Source organism: Ursus americanus, chromosome 1 (assembly GCF_024610735.1).
Source record: "Ursus americanus isolate L20-20 chromosome 1, mUrsAme1.1.p, whole genome shotgun sequence".
In the NCBI taxonomy this organism is placed as follows: Eukaryota; Metazoa; Chordata; class Mammalia; order Carnivora; family Ursidae; genus Ursus; species Ursus americanus.
Window position 1 is genome coordinate 61562150 of NC_142127.1, and position 25073 is coordinate 61587222.

General features: G+C 35.5%; 1 protein-coding gene across 1 annotated transcript in view; it reads left to right on the forward strand.

Annotated features, from left to right (window-relative positions):
• Positions 1-16750: 16750 nt before the first annotated feature.
• FSIP2 (fibrous sheath interacting protein 2) overlaps positions 16751-25073 on the forward strand; it is a 93337-nt gene continuing 85014 nt past the window's right edge. Inside the window, exons 1-7 of the mRNA XM_087865181.1 lie at positions 16751-16849; positions 17174-17299; positions 20660-20821; positions 21540-21629; positions 22916-23055; positions 24192-24333; positions 24827-24937. Coding sequence (XP_087721307.1) covers positions 16751-16849; positions 17174-17299; positions 20660-20821; positions 21540-21629; positions 22916-23055; positions 24192-24333; positions 24827-24937 — 870 coding nt within the window. The remainder of the gene's footprint in view (positions 16850-17173; positions 17300-20659; positions 20822-21539; positions 21630-22915; positions 23056-24191; positions 24334-24826; positions 24938-25073) is intronic.

A 25073-nucleotide genomic window follows, 5' to 3' on the forward strand; every position in this document is an offset into this window, starting at 1 on the left:
TCATGTCCCCATCTTTTGGCTAAACATATCTCATTATTGGACGTCCCTTTGAATACTAGCTTTTCCTCATGCTCCAGTGCTTTATGCTGAAGTTGTTAGTTATTGTTTCACTGATCTGGAGCATTCCAGATGTTCATACTAGCTCTTCCTGCTTTAGTGTAAGCTCTAATTCTTTTTATTAAACCCTCACTCCCATAAAATTTTAGTGGCTCAGTATTGCCTTCTGAGAAACCACTTTGATATTTCACATATTAAAGTTTTCTAACTTTCCTGCTACATTCACATATTTTTTATTTAAAAAAAGAGAACAGGATAACTTACTGACAGATTATTTAAGTACTTCAAAATAATTTAAAGAGATATAACTCAACAATGTATGAATGTTAGCAGGGAAAGAATATTTTTTCTTTTTTTTTTTTTTAAGATTTTATTTATTTGACAGAGAGACAGCCAGCGAGAGAGGAAACACAAGCAGGGGGAGTGGGAGAGGAAGAAGCAGGCTCCCAGCAGAGGAGCCTGATGTGGGGCTTGATCCCAGAACGCCGGGATCACGCCCTGAGCCGAAGGCAGATGCTTAACGACTGCGCCACCCAGGCACCCCATATTTTTTGTTTTCTATATGCCAACTTCAGCTTTCATTAGTGGCTACATTTAAAAATGCAACAATCTTTCTACTTATAAAAGTGAGTTGGGTGCGGGGGGGATGCCTGGGTGGCTCAGTCCGTTAAGCATCTGGCTTTGACTCAGGTCATGATTCCAGGGTCCTGGGTCCTGGGATCCAGCCTCGCATCAGGCTCTCTGCTCAGCAAGGAGCTTGATTCTTCCTATCCCTACTTTTCCTTCTCCCTCTGCCTGCTGCTCCCCCTGCTTGTGCTCTCTCTCTGTCAAATAAATAAATAAAATCCTTAAAAAAAAAAAAAAAGTGAGTTGGTTTCCTCTATCAATCTATCTTTGCAAATTGCACCAAGTAGTTAACAAACCTAAATTACCCACCACAAGAAAGATTATTTTTAAATCCTTGTACTTTATAAAGGCTATAGGAAGTTATATTTCAATAGCTTTGGTTTTGAAATATATTTTACAAATCATAATAGCTATAGATATTAAGACTTTGCAATGTTAGCATGTGTAATGTCAGAACAAAGGTCAAAAAGTGTCCTTATTTATGACTAGCTGCAAATAAAGTATGAATTTAAGTATGTTATCTGAATATCTTTTGACAACCAGATATTCACTGACAAAGAGTTTACTCCTTAGTAGTAAAGTAGTCTCCAAATAAGTGATGAAATTACTGTCTTTCAAGTAATTTCTGATAAAATTTGATAAAACTCACAGAAAACTGCATTATTTGAGTAAAAAAATAATGAGGAAAGTGAAAGTTGCTCAAAAAAAGTGAATATGCATTTGTCTCTTTGGTCACACGCAGGCATTAGATATTCAAGTTCTCACAATAATTCTTGCTTCCAAAGAGGGAAAAGGAAAAAACTCTATAAACGAGAAGAAGAGGAAATTAACATTTATTGAGGGCTATCTATAAATGATTGTACAGCTTCTTCACATATGTTATCTCATCTTTTTAATACCATGATTATTTAAAATAGACACAATTACTATTATTTCCATTTTATAAATAAAGGAACTGAGGTTCATAGTTTGTTAAGAGTGGTAGAGTAAAGGTGAATTTAGGACTACCTTCTACAAAAGCCTATTAGGATTTTTGTTATTAGTGTGACAAAGTAAATTATTTTTATGAACATACTAACACATAAGAATGCCAGAGCGAGGTAGGAATTACTTTCTAATTCTGTGAACTTGAGTAAGTTACTAACCCTAAGATGACACAAAGGATTTTATTTTAAAATCAGACTTACATGATTCAGATATCTCATCCATTAGCTTTCCTAATAATTTCAAGAATACAATCAATTAAGAAGCACAGGCAAAGCAGGGAGAGGTCTTGAATCCTGTTCATATCCACCCTTCATGTCCTTTCTTTTTAAACTATATACATTATATAACATATATAAAATATATGTTATATGTAAGTATATAAAATATATAATATACTATATGCTATATACATCCTACAAATAATTCATTTATAAATATATGATCCTATAGATTGTTTATCCATATATTTACTGATATATGATATATATCTATGTATCAATTAATACATATTAAATAGTATGCATACACACACACACACACACACATTAGAGTAATGGATGAGGTAATTAAATAAGATGTGTTGGTCACCCCACAGATCAGTTAGCACTCAAGGTGTAGAAATCATTTTATTCCCAGAAAGTTACTTACATTCTTTATGTGACATTTTCCAAGGATCCATGACACATAAATCCATAGATTCTAGGTCTGTTTACCATTACCAATTCTAAACCAAGGACATCCTGCTCAGGGCATTCCATATGTAAGAACTCTTTTCTGAGCAAATACTACCAATTTAATCTTCAGGAAGTCAGTTGTTAACATGTTTCCCATAAGATTTTATGAAATCACCTGCCCTATTCTCTTCCAGGAGCACCCTTCCCCTCTACCCTGCTATGGGAAAGAAATGAAAAGCAGGTTAGCTGCTTTTGTAAGGAGTCAATGAGTTAATCCATGTAAAGCACACAGTATAATGCTGCTAAAATATTAACAATACCAACAGCAATTATTATTATCATTGTTGGCTACACTTTTTACATTGGGAGTTTACAACTGGTTGACAATAATGTAAGTAATGTAACTAAGATGTACTTAGTTTTGTGAAATGCAAAACTGTTGGTATCCTCTTGCATTCATTTTGGTCTAATGACTTAGTAGAAAATATCTTCTTAGCAAGCATATTTTAACAAAAAAGATACAGACCGCAAACTACTATCTAGGTATTCTACAACAATAAAGAAATGAAAGGAAGAAATAAGAAAAGAGAATGAGTGGGAGAGGGAGGAGACAGGAAAGGAGAGAGAATGAAAGAATGAAAAGAATCAATAATGTGAAAGATTTAGATAATTCAATTTATGGTAACATTGTTATGCTGGAGTAACATGCAAAATTTTGCCAGTAATTTGACACTAACTTTCTTCTAAATGTTTAACTCAATGGTACATCACTAAGAGTTCACTTTTATTTAATAAAGTAAATAATATAAAACACACTTCCTTCACATTTCAATTACATTGTTTAATATTACCAACTCAGAGAAATTATAAAAATAATTATCACTATTTTTATAATACCAATAATCATCATATAAATATATATTTACAAGACTACACTGTGTTGCAAAGCAAATACATTTTATTATAAAACTAAACCATTTGTGAGATGAAATTGTATGTAAAGAAAGTTTTTAAATTGCAGACTTTTGACAAAACCTGGTGCAAGCATCTGAACATTAAAAGCTAATTTAAGCAAATCAATTGCTTTATTCTTCCTACTACTAAACAAGAAAAGAAAAAACTATCTGGGGAATAAGTGTAATAAGCTATCATCCAACACCCTAAAATCTTCCATTGTCAGGATTGTTTTTTAAGACATAATTGTTTCTACATAATTAAGTACTTACAAAAATAGTGGTTTCAATGATTACCAAGGTTACCCAAGGCAAACACAATAAATTTAAAATGAGAACAAATCTAAATGTGTTTCCAATATTTAGATCCATCAGAGACTAATAAGATCATACTAGAAATGAAGTACCTATGTAAATGAGGGCACATGGAATCTCAATCCATAAATGACAAACTTTCTTTGAATTTTATTCTCTTTCTCATTTAAAACATTTTATTTTCTGTACCTTCAAGATCTTAGCAAGAAACAATGGGTCTGATAGTCTCTTAAATTTGGTCAAAATTTTGAAAGGACATTATTCCCTTTTCAATATGCACTCCATGGCCAGAATGAAAATACTAATAGCACATCCTTGTTAGTCCATAACTGAAAATAATTTCACTATTACTATTCGGGTAAAGATATCAATGAAATTTAGAAGCAATATTTACAAGGCAGTAAAGGCCTTTAATAAAATTTAGCAAAACAGACAAAGTCATCTAAAGAATCTCAGTAAATACAGCATCAACTAATTTGACTGATTAAAATGTACATATTATTCATGTTACTAAGTAAAAATTGGTTAATCTATTAAATTTTTAAAAAGAAGAGTTTGAATTGTCCCACAAAAAAAAAAAACACACAGTTTTCTGTATGCCTATAGGAGACTTATCTAAAACAAAGTAATTCAAAAATAGATAGGCAATGACAACATTTACAAACACTAATGATGATATAACAAAAGTGAGCTGCTAACATCAGACAAGGTAGAATTCAGACAGAAAGACTCAAATGAGGGAGAAAAGAAATGAGAGATTTTTTTTTTCTACAGAATGTCTTCTAAGGTCATTTTTATTCCCACCTTCATTACTTTTGAAATAATGCTAAAAATAAAACGTTTCTCAGACTGTTTACTAATTATGTGAAAGAACCAACCATCCAAACAAACAAACAAAAAAGCCCCATAACTGATAAGCTGCTTCCTGAAATAACCCTGCCATGTTAATATGAACAACCAGCTGGCAGAAGATGATAAGGAAGTAGTAATATTTTTAATTGGCACTTATTCTGAATACTTATAATACCAACTACATCAAAAGGCGAAAATTATTCCATGTTAACAAAAAACAAATTTCTCTTAATTCATTATCAGAAGGATTCAAAAGTAAAGATGTATAACCACAATTAGAGGCACTTTATTTAAATGAATATTTATTCTTTAAAAAAATCTAAAAGAACCACCACATTTCCATGGTGATTGCACTTACTGTAACAAATGTGTTTACTGGAAAAAAATTAACATTAACTTAATGCCAGTTTCAGCCTAATGAGTAGAACAGATCCAAAGTTACATACTTACACAGCAAAAAACATTATATTCTCTTAAGCTCTATGACTTGATGGTAAAATTGACAGAAGACTTGAGTTATAACTTAAAGCTCCCAATAATCTAATTTGTAATTTTGGAAGGTTTCATCTTACCGATCACCATTACCCTTACTTGTAAAATAAAAGTATTCATTTAAATAATATCTAGTAACATTTTCTGTTCTAATATTTTGAAGGGTTTTCTTTTTAGAATCTTTTATTGAAATATAAATGCTCATAATCAATTATCTTGTGTCACTTTGAAACACTCCTTCCTTAAATTCATAATACACACATTATATACCTTATATATCTATATAAGCAAAATATGCAAATTTTATATCTATAATTAAAACAAATTTTCATAAAGTGATATTCTCATTAAATCTGAAACAAATTATTTCTATTATTTTCTCTTTTGTTTTATATTTAAAAATATTGCCTTGATCCACTGAGTTAATTTCACAAGTTACTAACAGTTTTTGTTCCTTCATTTAACAAAATAGCCACATTTATGCCCATCAGTAAGCCTGGTACTTTGTTTAATCTGCAGATACCGAAAGCTTTTATAACTATCCGTGTATGAATGCTGAACAAACATTTAAAATATTCTAATTTAGTCAAAGAAAGTATGCAACAAAGTTATTACTACAGATTTAATGATGTACCTACTCTTGAAATAATGAATGACAGAAAGAAAGGAATGACAAGCCATGACATAGATTTGTACTGTTCTACAGCTCATGTTCTTAACATCATGTAGGAAAGTTAATTCAGGAGTTAAAAATGTTGGATGCTATCAAAAAGGAGACCATGTCAATTAGAAGGATCACTGCTTAGAGACCAATGACTAAAAAAAAAAAAAAAAGAAAAGAAAACAGAGATATTCTGAAGTAAACATTGGCAATGTCCATTTAAGAAGTGACCAAGAAAAAAAAAAAGATAAATGATTCACTCATTTACTAAAGTATTATTTATTGAATATCTACTATTGAGTTTTTTCTACTTAATAATAATTACTGGGCACTGTTCTAGTTACTGAAGAGTACACTAAAGAAGACAGACAAAAATCTTTCCTAAAGAAATTTCATTTTCTGAGACATACCTATGTCTTCACATGGTTTTCCTTCTGTGTCTGTGTCTTAATCTCTTCTTCCCATAAAAATACCAGTTGTACTAGGTTAATGACCTCATTTTAACTTAATTAGCTCCTTAAAGACCCTCTATTTTTTTTTTAAGATTTTATTTATTTATTTGACAGAGAGACAGCCAGTGAGAGAGGGAACACAGCAGGGGAGTGGGAGAGGAAGAAGCAGGCTCCCAGCAGAGGAGCCCACCCCGATGTGGGACTCCATCCCAGAACGCCAGGATCATGCCCTGAGCCGAAGGCAGACGCTTAAGGACTGTGCTACCCAGGCGCCCCAAGACCCTCTCTCTAAACACAGTCATGCTGAGGTACTGATGGTTAGGATTTCCACATATGGATTTTAGATGGACACAGTTCAACCCATAACAACGCCCCAGGTTTTAAGGTGGTTGATCATGTATGCACCTAGTACATATCAAATTTCCAGACTTCCAGATAGAAAGCATATGTCCAGCATAAACCACATTGGCTTTATAAGTAGTCTATGCACATTGAATCACTGTTATCAGTTCTTGAATGGCTCAACTGCCAAGTTCCCCAATGCCAGTCAAGAAGCGACCTTTCAAGTAGGCTTTTCTAAAAAATACCAGTCTCAGGTCTACTGCATTAACTCTTTTGTGCATAGTCAGGATGACAAGTTCAGGGTTATTTTTAATTTGGGATACATTTTAGGCCAAATACATATATACGTTTATTACAATTACTAAATTTTGCATTGATTTAAAGAAATATGAAATTTAAAATATTCTGCAAGTTAGTCCATAATAAGCAACTTGGCCACTACTTTCATTTTACTTATCCCATAAGCTTATGTAATTTAAAAAGTAACAGAAAATTATCTAGTGATTTTGCTTAATGGCAGCAGAGTAAAGGTTTCAAACACAAAGTAAAAAAATAGAGAGGAAAGAATCTCTATTGTTTCTGAAACAAACAAAATTAGAAAAACTAATTTTAGCCATTTCTTGAAACCACAAGGTATAAGAAAGATTTATCCAGGATAGAAAGAAGATACTAACAGCAGGCACATACCTTATCAAATCTCTATTTGTGGGAGGATAAATCAGTGTAACTGCTTTGAAGGAAACGATATCTGTAAGAAAAATAGATGAAATCAACACACATTTTAATCCAGACATCTATGTAAAAGAACGCTTATTATAGAATTTTTGTGACAGAAAGAAAATCTAAAATTTCATAAATGAGACTAATTAAATAAACTATGCTAATTACAGCATTAAATACCACTTATGGGGGTGCCTGAGTGGCTCAGCTGTTGGGCGTCTGCCTTCAGCTCAGGTCATGATCCCAGGGTTCTGGGATGGAGCCCCACATCAGACTCCCTGCTCCACAGGAAGCCTGCTTCTCCCTCTCACACTCCCCTTGTTTGTGTTCCCTCTCTCTCTGTCTCTCTCTGTCAAATAAATAAATAAAATCTAAAAAAAAAAAAAATACCACTTATGTGTAGTTAAAAACTAAATTAAATCAGTGTACTCCTGTGGAATGATCTTTAAGATATACTGGTCAGTTAAAAATGGAACATGTGGAACTCTGAACATTAACGCTTGATGACATACATTTGCACATGTTGGGGAGGAAGAATTTCCTCTGCTATTCAAAATCCTTCTAACTGGACTAAGAATCAAATTGACATGAGACAGATTAACAGCAGAAAATCAAATTTAATAGCGTAAGTACAGGGAATCCACACAGACATGGAAATTCCAAAGTGGGGCAACATGATGCTTATATGAACTAAGAAGAGAGTAGGGATCTGAAAATTTAAAGGGGAGAAAGATCATTAGCAGGAAAATAAAAGGAGATGTTTGGAAACCAAAGGTTGCCCTAGTATTCAGATCAGTTTCTTAAGTAAAGAGGAATCTCTGTTAATAGCTTTCTTCCTGATACAAACAGACAGTTGAGGGGGAGGTAAAGAGCTTTTTTCTGAATCTGCTGTGTTTAGATTGTTTTTAACTCAAAATAGTGTTCATGCCAAAGTGCCCCATTGGGTGGAGGGGCTGCCCTTGGCCCCTACACATATGTATAATGATATACAAAAAATTGTTGTTTGATTCTGGGTTGAAAGACTTAGCATTTGGGAATAAGGGGAAATTATTTTACTTTATATTATTTTGATTTTTACCCACACATGTTATTACTTTACCATTATAAAATTCCACCTCCTGTGCCTCTGAGGGATACCAATATGATTAAATCAATTGTTAAAAGGGTGAAATTTGAGGACTATCATAGAAATCAATATATGTCGTGGACCTTAAGATAAAGTAAAGGGTCAGGTTGATAATTCAGATTTACAGGACTCAAAGATCTTACTCAATATCAAGTTTCACTAAAAATTCCAAGCATACAGGTAATCATAGGCACAGGTGGAACCGAGAGGTCCAGGACCCCTAGTGTAGTTCCCCAAGTTCTATCATACCACATCAGATGCACATGTTAATAGATGAGGTTTCTCTGAGGTTTGCAGTTACTTACTTCACTGTTATAAAATAACCCACTCAGTTTATAAAACATTTATATTTTAAATTGAGAGGGTTATATTGATTATGTAACATTTTGCAACCAGGCATTATCCATAACTCCATATATTACAGTTTATTTACCATAAACAATTCTAGACAATTAGGCACATCCTGCTAAAAGAATTCCATATGAAAAGTCTCTTTTGCTAGCACCTTTGTTGTTGTTGCTGTGGCAGTAGGATTGTCATCAGTATGTTTATAGGGGGAATTAGTTCAGGTTACTTGCCTTCTTTCCTTCCCTGGAGCACTCCCAGTAAAAGAGATTGCATTACAGACCTGTAATTTAACTTCTTTCTTTTCATATGACAAGGTACCTTGGACATATTATCAAATATATTTACATTGGAATGAGAAGACCCTGGTTAAATCTTAAGAGCCAAGAGTGAAATTAGAATTTAATCCAGAATGTAGTGAATTTACATTCTTCTATATTAAGAACAGAAAATAACTAAAATGGATAAAAGTAAACACATAGATTTTGATAAACAGATATAAGGGATCAGAGTGAATTACTGAAGTATTTAAAGTAGTTTAGAGATTGTATCTTTAACATCTCAGACAGGATTGAGGAGAGAAATTGGTACATTAATCCTGCCCCTCATGTCTTAACTCAGGCTCTGTCAGGGTCATAATGGTACACAGTATAGATAATGAAGTTTATACCATGTGGTGGTTTTATTGTTGGTTTTCTATTATTCTCCCTAATTTTATACTGGTGAAGTCCAATGTGAGAAGTACATAAGTGCATAGTTTGTCAAGATTTAAGGGTAAGGGTAACTGGAGAAAGCTGGCCAAAAGGTACAAAGTTCCAGTTATAAAATAAGTACCAGGGATATAATATACGACATGATGACTAGCATTAACACTGTGTGTTAGAGGAAAGTTGTTAAGTAAGTAAGTCCTAAGAATTCTCATCATAAGGAATTTTTTTTCATTTTATTGTATCAATATGAGATGATAGATGCCAACTAAACTTACTACAGTAATCACTTCACAATATATGTAAATTAAACCACCATGCTGTATGCCTTAAACTATTACCGTGATATATGTCAATTTTATCTCAATAAAACTGAAGAAAAAAGATTTAAGATGTAAGAAATAATTTCAAAAAAATGATGAGGAGAAAAAATAATCGTTTACTGATTAAGAATTCATTTCAAAGCTTTATGATGACAGGCAGATCAATTTTTCCAAGCTCAAGTTTCCTTTTTGTAAAATGGAGATTGTAATAACTGTCTTACAATGTTAATGAAAGTGTTTCATGATACACATCTTGGTAGCTACCTAACAGAAGGAATGGTACATTGTAAGCCTTTGTTATCTATTGTTATGTAACAAATTGTCCCAAAATTTAATAGCTTAAAACAACAGACATTTTGTATCTCACAGTTCCTATAGCACAGAAATCTGGGCACAGTTTAGCTGTATATACCCAGTACAAAGGCTCTCACAAGACTGCAGTCAAACTGTTGCCCAGGGCTGGTATTTTAAAAACAAACTGTAATTACTTGATTAATAGAGTAAAAACACTCATTTTGCTGAATAAAATTTTCCAACAATTTCAGAAATTTCTCCCCAAAACACCAAATGTATACCTCATAACCCCATTAATAACAGTGATTAGGATTGTGAGGGCAATGTATTCCAATAATTAAAATGGAAAGAAAAAATCTTAATAATCAGAAAGTCCAGTCTCTCAGTGTCTCTATGATTTTAAGCTTGAAGGCATGGTACAGTGCCTAGTGCTACACTGAGCAGGACAGATTGCCCACTATTAAAATTAACCATGCCTTCATTCACCATGATCAAGTGGAATTTATCCCTGGGATGCATGGATAATTCAACATATGCAAATCAATCAAGCTTCTAAGTCCACACCAATTTCTCTTTTCCTTCATATTATGGTACTTGTGTGGCAGCATTCATGTGACACATCACATTGATAGAATGAAATAAAAGAACCAAATTATCACCTCAATAAATGCCTAAAAGGCATTCAACAAAATTCAATATCCATTCATGATAAAAACTCAACAAATTAGGCATTGAAGGAATATATCTGACATAATAAAGGTCATCTATGACAAGACCACAGCTAACATTATACTCAGTGGAAGAAGGATGAAAGCTTCTCCTCTAAGATCAGGAACAAGACAAGGATGCCCACTCTCACCATTCCTATTCACCATGGTACTGGAAGCCCTAGCTAAAGCAATCAGACAAGGAATGGTGTCAGAATTGGAAAGAAAGAAACAAAAATGTCTCTATTTGCAGATGACATGATTTTATATATAGAAAATCCTAAAGACCACCAAGAAACTGTTATGTCTAATCAATGAGTTCAATAAAGTTGCAGTATATAAAATTAATAAATAAAAATTAGTAGCATTTCTATATACTAACAATGACATTTCTGAAAAAGAAATTAAAAGAATAATACCATTTAAAGTAGCAGCAAAAACAATAAAATAATTAGGAGTAAATTAAGGAAAGAATAAAAGATCTCTACACTGAAAACTACTATAATACATTGATAAAAAATAGAAGACATAAATAAATGAAAAGGTATCCCATGTTTGTTGATTGGAAGAATTAATGCTATTAAAATGTCAATACTACCGAAAGCCATCTGTAGATTCAATACAAACCTTATCAAGATTCAAAGGGCATTTTTTTAAGAAGTAGAAAAAATTTCTTTTAAAATTTATATGAAACCACAAAAGACTCCAAATAGCCAAAGAAATCCTGAGAAAGAAGAACGAAGCAGGAAGTATCACACTTCCTGATTTCAAGTTATAATATAAAGCCATAGTCATCAAAACAGTATGGCACTAGAATAAAAACAGACAAATAGACCAAAAGAAAAGAACTGAGGGCCCAGAAATAAATCCAAGCATATAAGGTCAACAAATACTTAGAATCATCATTCCTATTCAAGAATATTCAATGGAGCCAAGAATATTCAATGGAGAAAAGATAGTCTCTTCTGTAAATGGTGCTGGAATAATTGGATATTCACATGTAAATGAATAAAACTACCCATATCTTACACACTCACAAAAATTAACTCAAAATGGATTAAAGACATAAATGGAAGACCTGAAACCATGAAACACTTAGAAAAAAACTACAGGAACAAAGCAATGACCAAAGGTAATCAGGAAAGCAGCCTGAGTGCCTAGCAAGCACCGGGCACTGCTGACCCAGGGGATCCAATTATTATACCTCTCATCAAAAGCACCTGGAGTCTTATTGAGAGCATAAGACCCACAGAGAGTCAGCAAGTAATGAGAGATAAGAGCCAGGCAATAAAAAATCAGGTGCTTATTTGTTCTGCTGTAGAGGTAGTGCTGTATTAATGATAGGGACAAAACTTCTCTTAAGAGATTTTTTAATATAAATTTTCATTTTTTTCTTTTGTAAAGATGATAATTATTTGAAAAAATCTAAAACATCAGCAAGTAAGATATTTTACAGAAATACAGAAAAACAGTTAACATTTGATAAGTTATATATCTTGAGAGGATGGTTTACTTTAATATTTGAGTCAGTTTTGTCGGCAATATAAGAAGTAATGTTTAATCAGAGGCAGTAACTAATCAGAAGCTAAGTAAGCTTTTACCTGGCAGAAAAAGACCACTTCAGAAAGTATATGAGGGAGATACTCATTTATTCTTTTTGCCTACTTTTACTGAACCAATTATGGGAGGTTAGATAATTTTATTCTATCTCTTCAAGTTTTGGAATCATTTAGAAAACATACACATCATGATGATTCTAATATCTGTAATTTTGTTATTTCTACACAGATTCTTATTTTGAGCCCTCTCTCTAATAAACATCCTAATAAAGCCTTTTTTGGCATGTCAATATATCAAACTTCCTCCATTAGCAGGACGTTCTGTAACTTTTTGTACTTGGTTGAATGGTGTCCTCCCAAAAATTTAGTCCATTCAAAACCTGACTATGAAATTATTTAGAAATACAGAATTTGCAGATGTAATCTGGGTAAGATGAGGTCATACTGCATTAGTGTGGATTCTGATCCAATGATTGGTATTGTTAGAAAACATTATACTAGTGAAAATTCGAAAAGCTCAAAAGCACACTAATGTTCATTCCCTCTTGATGCTGGAAACCCCAAGACTTCCATGTAAAAAAGCATGATCTAACCACCTAGAATATGAAAAGAACATCTGTAAAGAGTGTGCCAGCAATGCCAACCATTATAGCCATCTCAGCTGAGGCCCTGGGCATGTCAGTGAAGCCACGGTAGATGATCCAGCTCCAGACGAGCGAACTCAGACTAAAAGAAATGTCAGCCAACCCAAAAGCTGTGAGAAATAATAATTCATTGTTTAAAGCCATTGAATTTTGTGAATGGTTTGTTATGAAGAAAAGAGCAAGACAGTCTCTGAAAAGACCCCAAAGTTCATAAAATTTCAAACACATGCTCCTCTGTCATCTCCAAGAATACAACAAATACTTCTTTACACATAATTATCATAGACATCCTGCTTCTCTATTCTCACTTTCCAACTGCTTTCCTTATGAAAATAGCTCACCTTTTTGATGTGGTTTTCTTAGGGAATTCATTTACTTTTCTGGTTTTACTGCTCTCTCCAGAAGTCAAGCTTGTCATCTACTTTTGTCAGTTTCACAAAAACAATCATTCCCTCCAACTCTTTTTTTTTTTTTTTAAGATTTTATTTATTTATTCAACAGAGATAGAGACAGCCAGCGAGAGAGGGAACAGAAGCAGGGGGAGTGGGAGAGGAAGAAGCAGGCTCACAGTGGAGGAGCCTGACGTGGGGCTCGATCCCATAATGCCGGGATCACGCCCTGAGCCGAAGGCAGACGCTTAACTGCTGTGCCACCCAGGCGCCCCAACTCTGTCATTTTTAAAGTGGGTGAGATGGGGAAGAACCTGAAGTTATGACAATGTTGCTTCAAATGTCTCTAAAATCCATTCTCTCCCCTTCATTCCTATTGACTCATTATTTCAGGACTTATTGTTTCCTGCCTATGTAACTACATATCATAAAGTCTCCCAGGCCTTCAGTCTCAACCCCTACAAATCCATCCCCTATCCTGTTGCCAGAATGATCTTCTAAAATAAAAATTTTTTAAAAAAGATTATTTATTTATTTATTAATTTATTTAACAGAGACAGCCAGCGAGAGAGGGAACACAAGCAGGGGGAGTGGGAGAGGAAGAAGCAGACTCCTAGGGGAGGAGCCCAATGTGGGGCTCGATCCCAGAACGCTGGGATCACGCCCTGAGCTGAAGGCAGACGCTCAACGACTGTGCCACCCAGGCGCCCCTAAAATAAAAATTTTCTTAAAACCCTTTGATGGGTTCTCATTCAGGTCTGCCTAGGTCAAGACAACAAAAATATACTGGGGTTTCACTAAATGCTTGCTAGACACTTTGCTAAGTGTTGTGCACATAAAGTTGAATACGCCAATAGCTGCCTTCAAGGAGTTTCCATTCCCTTAAAGGGATACTGATAGGTAAACAGGTATTTTGATATAATATGAAAGCACTAAAATGGAGGGAAGCACAGAGGAAAAAAAAAATTGGCAAAAGCTTAGAATGGCAGAATAACATCCTAGAGATGATGGTACTTAAGCAGTCTTAAAATCTGATTGAAATTAGCCAAGCAATGAAGTGCAAAGGACTATCAGGCAGGGGAACAGTACAGCAAAGACACAAAGTCTTGAATCAGAGGCTCAGTGTAGGAAACTAAACTCAAACAGTTCTACATCATTTGAGGTTCAGTTTTGAGGGGGTAGTGTAGGGAAGTTATGTCTTACAAAGGGAGAAAAGAGCTATAGTAGGCAGTATGATACCCCTCAAACGTGTCTACATTTTAATTTCCAAGACCTATGAATATGTATGTTTCATGGCAATGGGGAATTAAAATTGCTAATGGAATTAAAGTTGCTAATCAGCTGATCTTAAAATAAAGAAATTACAAGGGTGCCTGGGTGGCTCAGTCGGTTTAGCAGCAGACTTTTGATTTCAGTTCAGGTAATGATCTCAGGGTCATGGCTCCATTCTCTCTCCCTGTCTTCCTTTGCCCCTCCCACAGCCATGCTCTCCCTTTCTCTAAAAAATAAAAAATAAAGAAATTACCGTAGGTCATCTATATGGACCCAATGTAATCAAAAGATTTTTAATTATAGAGAGGGATGTAGCAGTCTGAGTCAGAGAGAGATCTGAAGACACTACATGCTGGATTTGAAGTGGGAGGACAGGGAAGCTTCTAGAAGCCATAAAGAGGAAGGACGTAGATTGTATCCTACAGCCTCCAGAAGAATGCAGCCTTGCCAACACCTTGATTTCAACAAGACGGGATTCATTTAAGACTGCTGACCTCAATTACTGTAATAGTTTTGTGTTGTTTTAAGCCACTAAGATTGTGGTAATTTGTTATAGCAGCAAGAGAAAACTAATACAGGGACCAAGTCATGGAGGCTGTTATATGCTTTGTGTTAAGTCTTATGGCAACTGGGGATTTACTAGACGGGAGAGAGATGGCATCAGAGATTAATTTGATAAAAGATGGACTGTTGGGTAAAAGGTGGCAGACACCTTTTACAGATCACACAGACAAAAAATGATGAGTGGCTTAACTGAGGGAGTAATGTACAGATGGATAGGAGAGGACCAATTAATTTCAGGAATAAAATCAGTAGGACAAAGAGATCAACTGAATGTGGGGAATAAGGGGAAAAGGCAGATCTAATATTATACCTCAGTTTCCATTTTGGATAGATACTAATATTGTCACCAAGATGGGAATTCAAAAGAATAGGGCCTTAGTTTTGTACTGTTTCAGTGAAAGGGTAGGTTGAGATTGGAGTACACTGAATTTGAGATGATTGTGAGACACCCATATGGAGTGCGGGTAGTGGACTATATCCCAAGATCAAATTTCAAATTTAGGAGTCCCATATGAGTGGCATTAAAACAGAACAGATGTAAAACTAGTATATTGACTAAGAAACTGTCTCTGAGGCCATGATTTAATAGTAACTATCATTCTTCTTTAACCTTTGGAAAAAAGAGGTCATTATTGGCAAGGCTGTTATAAAGATTAAAGATGTTGAGTTTTAAGCACAGTACTTAGAGTTAGTAAATTCTCAGTAAATACTAGGTATTACTACTAAATGGCCCAGAACTAGAAAGAATAACAATGGGTTAAGGAATATTAAGGGTCTAAGTCCACACTCCTGACAAACCAGATACATTCTGTGCCCTCAAAGTACTCCTAGACTAGTTAGTTCCTTGAAGGAAGGGGCCAAATTTTACCCACCGCCACATTCCCAGTGCCCCTTTCAATGACTGGCCCCAAGGAGTCAGGCATTTTATAAAATCTGGCAGGATGGCTGACAGGAGAAAGAGGGATCTAGGAGAAAGCAAGGGAGGCAGAGAGGAGGGAGTAGGAGAAGGAGAAGAGAGCTAGAAAGGAAAGAGGAAGACTAGAGGAGGGAGGAGGACAGGAGAAAGCCAGAGCCCCAAAGGAAACCAAAGTACAGTTATGTGGACCTGGAATGGAAAGAGGTCGTGGGAGCCTGGGAATGGGATGTGATCACAGTGTCTACAAGGGGGCACATACAGAAAACCAGGCCTCTGTCCTTAGAATGGGCTATACAATCACTCCTGGATTTTATTTATTTATTTATTTATTTATTTATTTATTTATTTATTTATTTATTTATTCATTCATTCATTCATTCATTCATTCATTCATTTATTTATTTATTTAGCCCGCCAGCTACCCTCCCGCAAAGCTTTCAAAGTTTGGATTTTGGTTTGGTGTGACTGAGGGGTGCTAGTTTCTGAGAGAAATGATATTTTAACTGAGGCCCTCATAGACCAGGCCCCTAGGTCTGATTTCCCCAAATCCGGGGCGCTGTAGACCCAAGCACCGGGGACCAGCCCTCAGGAAGGCACCACCTTTCTGGGGCCCCCAAGTTCGGAGCCTGGAACGCCGCGAGCGTGAGGCCTCGCGGACGCGGGGTACTGGCCATTCCAGGTCCAGTCGCAACGGAGGGACGACGACGGGGAAAGGGGTGCGAGGGAAGGGGGTAGGGGAGGGCGGAGGGTGGCAGAAGGGCCCAGACCGGCGATGGAGCTGTACCTCAGCGCCTGCTCCAAGGCTGCCAACGTCGCTGCCACCAAGACGGCCACCAGTAGCCTGGCCGCGGACAGCCAGAAATGCGGAGACGTGAGTGGCAGCCCGCCTGGCGTCGCGGCCCTCTGGTGCCCGGGCAAGGAGAGCCGCAGACCCGTCGCGCGGTTCCTAACGGCCCGCTTCTGGCGCCCTCGTGCGGGCGGCGGGTGGCATGGCTCTCGGTCGGCTCTGGCCGCACCTGGCTGTGGTCCAGTGCCAAAACGGGTGACCCGGGAAGCGGGAGGAGGGCTTCAGGGCGGTCTGGGAGGGCGGGAACCTTCGACCCTGACTGTATGACTCTTCATTTGGAGTAGGAGTAGAGTGGCCTAATACCTAAAACTAAAAGGAAAGGCCAAACTTTCCAATTGCATCTGACAGGGCGTTCACAAAACCCACTTACCAGGGGTCGGAGCGGGTCAACTACTGGATCTGCCTCTTGGGGTCAAGCTGCCTATGATCCCAGGAAGCAAAACTTTATACTATACTACGAAGTTAAGTGAAAAGGTAAAGTAATTTTTTGTGGTCTTACGTTGGTTTTCTTTGCTCTTTTCTACTTGCTGTTAGAATCGGACACTACATACAAAGTCCATTACGGGAATTTGCACTACCATACACAGAAAAAAAATAACCAACCCCACATCTAATCTAAGATGTTGCATAGGATACATACCAAGCAACTTCATCTAGTATAGTTTGCTCAGAATCTTGGGCTAGAAAGTTTAGGTTCTTAGTTCTGCCTTAATTTATAATTTATAGAACCATATTAACTTTTCTTTATAACTTTATTTAGTGAGATTTTGTTAGAAAAATATTTGGTTGAAAGGTGAAAGGTGCTAGCTGGCCATTTAATTGTGCTATGATTTTAACCAATAATAACTTGGACAAAACTCTCATTACAGAATACTTTTCTATGATTTTGTTTTGCACTGCATTCTATTTCATATACTAAGTGGGAAAACAGTGAAGTTGAAATAACTTGACATGTTTAGTATTTAACCAACGACTCCATGATTTGCCCCAATCTCCTCATCCAGTTTTTTCTCTAATCAAGAGCCCAAGCTTCTTCCACCTGGGGTCTTCTATGCCTTACTCACACATACCACATTAATATTTCTGTGCCTTTGTTCACCTTGCTTCCCAAAGCTGACATATTCTTTCCTCTTCTACACAATCTGTAAATACGAACCATCTTTCAAGATTCTTTCTGAATTATTAAAACCCCCAATTAGCTTATATTTCCTTAAAATTTGCATTGCCCTTGGTTTGTGTAATTATATTCAACACTATAATTTTACAATTGTAATTTTATAATGAAAATCATACTGGGGTATAGTGTGCTTCCCTCAAACTCTTTCGTATTTTTAGTCCTCAATGTTACTTCTACCCTCAAACCTCCCCAGCCTTTGACCCAGTGACTAATGCTGAAGGAGGTTCAGTACATTCTTTTTTTTTTTTTTTGAGTGGTTGCTTTGATCAATAGTGCAAAAATTTTTACAAGAAAGAATTCCGAGTGATCCTTGTGCCTTCCTTCTATCTATGATGTCATCAGAAATTAGTAGAACCCCTTGGTATTTGATACTTGCCTAATAAGCATGATTTCTTAAAGAAAGTTTTCTTTCTGGGAAATATATAATTTCCCTTTGTTTTACTACAATAGAGCAAGCTAACAAAAAATATGCTACCTCACACCATTTGGCTGAGTCACATCCAAACAAATTAGCTCTCTTAAACCATGCTTGAAACCTCTTTAGGGTATAAACTTAGCCTTGTCTTTAGTCTGCTTAGTCAAATATATTGTTTGCCAAATTACCATTTCTGTCAAATATTAATTCACTTGTCAACTACTTTTTTAAAAGATGTTCTCTCTATTCTTTATTACATTCATTTCCCCCCAAACTATCTTCATTTAATCATAATCAAGCACCAGACTATTCCCCTGAAGACTGACTTTGTGAGATCCTTCTTTTTCTTTCAGTACAATCTCCTCAATGAAGTGATGCTTTACGTTTACACTTTTAGTTTTTTTCTTAAGAGAAACCAATCACTTTAATTAACAACAGAATGCATACCCTGGCTCTAATGAATGGTATGTCTAAAAGGTGTTCCTTGTTTACAGGTCAGTAGCCCAAGTTTGGTCTTGAGAAACATACTGCCATCACAGCTAAAGTTCAACAGCTAAGAGATGCTGACAGCTAAATGTCAACATCTTAAAAAAAAAAAAAAATCCATTCTTGAGTCATGATTGTTGATTGTTCCCCTTACAGGAAAGGTATGGGCTTTATATCTGGTCTCACTGAATTCAAGATACTGTCCTAAGAGATTCTTTTCTCTGCCATCTCAAGGAAGCATTAGTAATTAGGGAATTCTGCTTTATGATGTATGCCCTTGGAAGAGATTAAAGCCTTGTGTTAAGAAGTCAGAAACTTATCAAGGAAGCTTTTAAATGGAAAAGGAAAGCTAGTATCCTATCAGATTCCTCCAATCTGCCCCTTTGCCCACATATGAAACATCCTCCCACCTATCCCTTGGGGGGTTCTTTATAGGGTCCCACACAGCTAGGCTCCTTAGTGTTCAGAATCTGTCTGAGGCGACTACTGCCAGACTGAACACAGAGGTCATAAACTGGTACCTGCAGCCAGATCTGGATTGATGCACAATCCGTGGGGGCTTAGCAATGGAGTTGAATGCCTGCAAACAGGGCAGGTGCTCTCAGGTTTGCCACATCTTCCACACATTCCAGTTGTCTTTCACTTTACCCAACTACTGCTTTGACTGTACTTTAGACTAAAACTTCTGTTTTTCTGGCCAAGAAAAATTAAAGGAAAGCAAAAAGAAAGAACACAAAGGCAATATTAGGACAACGTCCACACCTACTTATATCCTCCACCTTTTCCCTTTCAGAGGTTCTCCAAAACCCATTATCATCATCCTGCCATTGAAAAAATGGACTGGGGACTCACACTCTCTCACACACACACACACACACACACACACACCCCAACCCAACTCACTTTGGTGATGTTTTAATTTACAAATGAGATGAGATAATTCAGCTGATTCCTCTAATGTAACAGGTAGAGAAACATGACTATTAGCTGATATTTTCCTTCTTTTATATGCTAATGACTACTGTATAAGGTTGTATTTGGTCTTTACACATATGAAGAAACCTCAATCCTTATCAATATCTTTTATAATTGGTTCTTCAATATGTTGAACTTTAAAATACAGACCCTGATTTTTTTCCTGACTGTAGCACTCTCAGAGACCACTGGGTTTCTTGACTTAGATAAGATCCTAACACTAAATAACCTTTATTCTACATATGTTATATCTTTAACATCTGAGTTTTACTTCTACTTTTTTGGTTAAAGTTGTTTCCATGAATCTTGGGAAAGGCTTTCTATTTTCTTCATTTTCAGATTATTGAGATAATAATAATCATAATTAGTATTATCCTTTATCCTTTTAAACGTGGTGAGTACCTTGACCTGGACGTGGGAAAAGGAAACGGAAAAATCATAGCTTTCACTGTCTTTATACATTAAAACAATTTTTATCCTATTTCTTTTCTTTTCCTTCTTTCTTCTCTGACTCAGGGCCAGGGACTGATAGTGATCAGGGGAGGAATCAGTTGCAGGAGGTTAGGTTTTTAGAATAAGTCAGGTCAGTGGGGAAAAAGAAGTCAGGATAATAAATTTATGTTGCCTAATCCAAATCTTTCTATTGCTGGTTCTTTCCCACTTCAAATTCTTCTTGCATGCTTTATTTTCAGTGAACAGTCTATTCATTTCAATAGATTGACATTTAAAAGTGAAATTCATTAGTTTTACCTTTATAATATTTTAAAATCTGTGTTTGCAGCTTTTTCGACCTTCTTACGGTTTTAACCTGACTGATCCTTACTGTCGACTTCTGGAAAACCAATATAAAAGTCTTCATGATCCACATTTAAGAGCATACTATAAGCGCAAAGATATCCTGAGAAGATTAAAGAAAGGTGGCTATATCACCAGCAATAATAAAGTGGGTTGAATATTAATTCTTTTTAATCACTGCAAACCTCCAAGACTTGATAAAGCTTGCTTCTGTACCTCACTGGGGGGTCTGTATCACCTTTAACTTGGTCATGAGAAATACTTAATGGGAAATTTCATAAATTACTCAGTATTTGGGTCAAGGGAAACCAGACAATAGTTTTTTTTCCTAAACAAATCTACTTCTTCCCTCATCTTTTCTCTTTATAATATCAAAAGATGATTACCAAATAACTTGAGGCTGTAAAAGTAATTTTCCCAAATGTATCATAGTCTTCTTTCTCTGTCTCTAATGTCACTGTATGCTTGTCAAGGATTATGTCCCACAAGCTTTTTAAAAACTTGAGACATAATAGGAACCTAGTAAAATCAGCCTGATAGAATCTTGATGGACTATATTCTTACTGGGGTCGAACATTATTATTAAATTGGTATTTTCTTTTAATAACTCCAGTTGTGTGTACTAAATCCCTTATCATGGCATTATGCATATTAATAAAGTAATGTTATCTGGATAGAAATTTCCTGTTGATTAAAAGTTGTAGAGAGTTATTGCTTACAAAATCGTTAGCAATTTATTACTCTTATACCAAAATATTATCAAATGGTATGCTATAACTATTATTCCTTGGAAAGTAATTGCTATGATTTTTAAATATTTGTATTTATATATTTTTTCATTACTGTTGTTTTGTTTTGTTTTTTAGATTGTATGTACCTTGAGGGAATTGAATAAGTACAGGCAATATCTTACTGGTTTAAAGTTAGACTTTGAAAGAAACTATATAAGAGATCAAGTAAGTTAAATAATTAAATTTGGTTCTTTACATAGGGTTTGAAAGAAAGCTTTATTTGTATGCAAAATATTTTTATATAATATTTTTACCTTTAATTTTGACAAATTACTTTTTCCAAATGAAAATTTAGAAGAGGAATAAATAATATTTTGAGGTTGCTATATTAAGCCAAGAAAAGAAAAGGGACCAAGTCATCTGTTAATATGCCAATAGTAGCTTGCATAATTTAGCAATTAAATTACTACTCAGATATGTCATTTCAACCTGAGCTAAGAGCAATAGGAAGAGTCTATTGTGGCAGCAAGATTTTTCAGCTGGAGCCCCCGCAACAGCTAGCGTAACAGGAGAGGAGTATGAATAATTACAACGTCCTATAGGTGACTGGAAGACATGTACACTGTATATGTGTACCCACACACATGCAGCTGTGTTCATTCAATAAAAAATGTTGTTCTTAAAGGTGAAGTGGAATGATTTGGTGTAGAGTGGGTATAGATAATGACTGCCTTTCAATTTTTGACTCAAAAGTTTGAGAGTGTGTGCACACATGCACATGTAGATGAGTGAATTTAGGTTTTAGGGTCAAGAGTGTTGGATAAAAATGAGAAATGTATGTGTACGTTTACAAATTTATGTTCAAAGGTTAAGAGAGTTGTAGAGAGGTGCCTGGGTGGCTCAGTCGGTTGAGCAACTGACTCTTGGTTTTGGTTCAGGTTATGGGACATGGGTAGTGGGATTGAGCCCCATGTTAAGCTCCACATTCAGCATGGAGTCTGATTGAGGATTCTCTCCCTCTTTCTCTCCCCACAACTTTTGCGCTCATGCTCTCTATCTCTCTAAAATAAATAAATAAATAAATAAATAAATAAATAAATAAATAAATAAATAAATCTTAAAAAGGAGAGAGAGTTGTAGAGAAATGGTAATGACTTCCCTATACTATTAAGTGTTCTATATTTTACCCAATTTTCCCCTTACGCCTAGAGCTTCTCCTCCCCTCCTTCCTTATTTTCATTTAATTTTTTCAGAATGGATAGAAAAGATGAAATATTTATCATTTATTTTCAGAGAAAGACAATTTTATTTTGGGTCGGTTGTCCTTGTCTACAATAGGTTTAAATGCAGTTAAACAGAATTAGCTATTCACGAAGTACAGGAATTTTACAAAGCATGTGATAGGACAGTTTTATTTCTGGAGAATGTAAAAAGAAGATTTTATATATACATAGTCAAAGTTACATATATTTATGTATATGTGTATATATGATAACACACTTTTTTAATAGGAAATGCTTGCAAAGCAAGTAAATAGACTACATGAAAAAAGTCAAATACCTAGACGTTCTGATGTTGCACGGTTCCAAAACTGGTTGTTACAGGAAGGAACCCAATCTATTAAGGACCAGGAACGATTAATAAGGCACAGGTAAGATTGAAGTTAATGCATATTTTACTTATATATTGTGGACCCAAATATGTAGGAAGATACTAGAAAGAATTGAAGGTAGGATTTTTAGAAAACTAGACACTATTTAACTCCACTATTGTCCCCGCTATGGAGAGGAAAGAAGACCAAGAGATACGGGAATTGGGAAATTATGGTGGCAAGGCTATAAAGAGAAATTTCTACCAGGGAAGACAGGTTGCTGTGAGTCCAAAAGCTGATAACTGAAGAACAAAATCAGATCCAAATTCCGTCCTATTGTAGGAGATAGAGGGAAAGTATCTTTAGCACATGCTTCTACAGTATCTTCTTATGATCATCTTTAAGGACTGATAACATTAATTTTGAGGAAGTTAGCGAAAAGTGAAAAAGGAAAGTTTATCTTATGCCAATATAAATATGCATCAGCTCTAAACTGTCTAAGTTCTTCATTCTCTAAACTGCCTAAGATAGTACCTACCAACATTTAATCATTACCATTCCATGATCAAGACCCTTTCTTGGGAAGTGAAGGGATGTTATTGGTCTTTTTCCTCCTCCACCATTAAAGTGAGAGATTGGGATGCAGTGCCTGACATTTTATATTTCATAGTTTGATTTCACGGTTGTTCCATAAAACAAATTGACATACCAGAGACCCAGACTATAGATGGAAGATTTGTTCAAGGCCTTGTAAATTACAATGGACTCAGTATCTTTTTCTTAGGAAACTCAGATCTGTTTGGGGTTTTTTTGTTTGTTTTTTTACAGGTTTGAAGTCAGTGTTTCAGTTACTTTAGTCTTCTTTGCAAACCCATATTCCTAAACCTACAAAGTTACGAATACTTACTGTGCAAAATGTTTTTAATCAATTTGCTCCACATTTTACCATTGGCTACGCCATAATAACAGATACTTATATAATAGGGAGATTTGTATAAGGAGAAAAGTATGGTGAGTTGGTGGGTCAGGCTGGCTTAAAGGTCCATGAGCAGAGCTGACAGAAAAACTGTAAAATTCCTGTAGTTTAAAAAATAAAAAGCAAGCAAGAAGGTGGTTTGGGAGTATCAAAGCAGAGATGATGCCATCATAAAGGAAACAGCTAATTCACCTTTACTTGTATATGCACTTTTACTTAGATATTGGGATATGATAAATAGGGAATTAGAACAACTTGAGCGCACAGCAGAAGAGCAACGCCTACTTCGGATGGATAGAGAAGAAAGACGACAGCGAGAATACACAAGGAGAAAACTTAGTCTTCGCAGAAAAATTGAAGAGGTGAGATAACAAATTGAAAATATTTAGATTAAAAAATGTATACAGTTGTTTCATTTGTAATTTACCTCTCCATCACACTTCCTGAAGTTATTTGAGGTCTGAATCATTTATCCACATTAATCTTTTTTCACAGCGATAATGTACAAGTTGTTAAATAAAATAATGAGGCTGACACCAGAAACTATATATATGAGCCAATATCTACTTTTAAAGAGATGATTGTGAAAGTCATTAGATGCTATTCAACTCCCCTAAAGTCCTCGTTATGGGGTGGAAATTTTTTTAAATTTAGCTTTGGTAAAAATAACCATGCCTGCATTCCTAATAGGACTGTGTAAGAAAAGCCCATCCTAAACCCAATGTATGACTTTAATTATGCTTGACCTGATTTCTGTTAGGCCCCTGACTTTTCTAATTTGCTTGTTGGTGGTGGAAAGAATACAAAGGTTTATTGTGAAAACATACTGAGTTCAGTAACTTTCGTACTCTCTAGGAATGGAAGACAAAAGAGATGTTACTTCTGACAAAGATTGGAGAAGATGTTAAAAGAGAAGCTAGAATAGAGGAACAACGGCGTAGAAGCAGAGAAGAGAGTGACAGGAAGGTAGGGTGAGCTTTAACTTCTAACTCGGGCTGTTTGAGGAGAAGCTTTTGCCAGTTTTGATATTTGGGAGTATGCTTTGTGAGATAACGATGGACCAGTTACCCCAAATGATATGCATTATACAAAACTGAAAGTT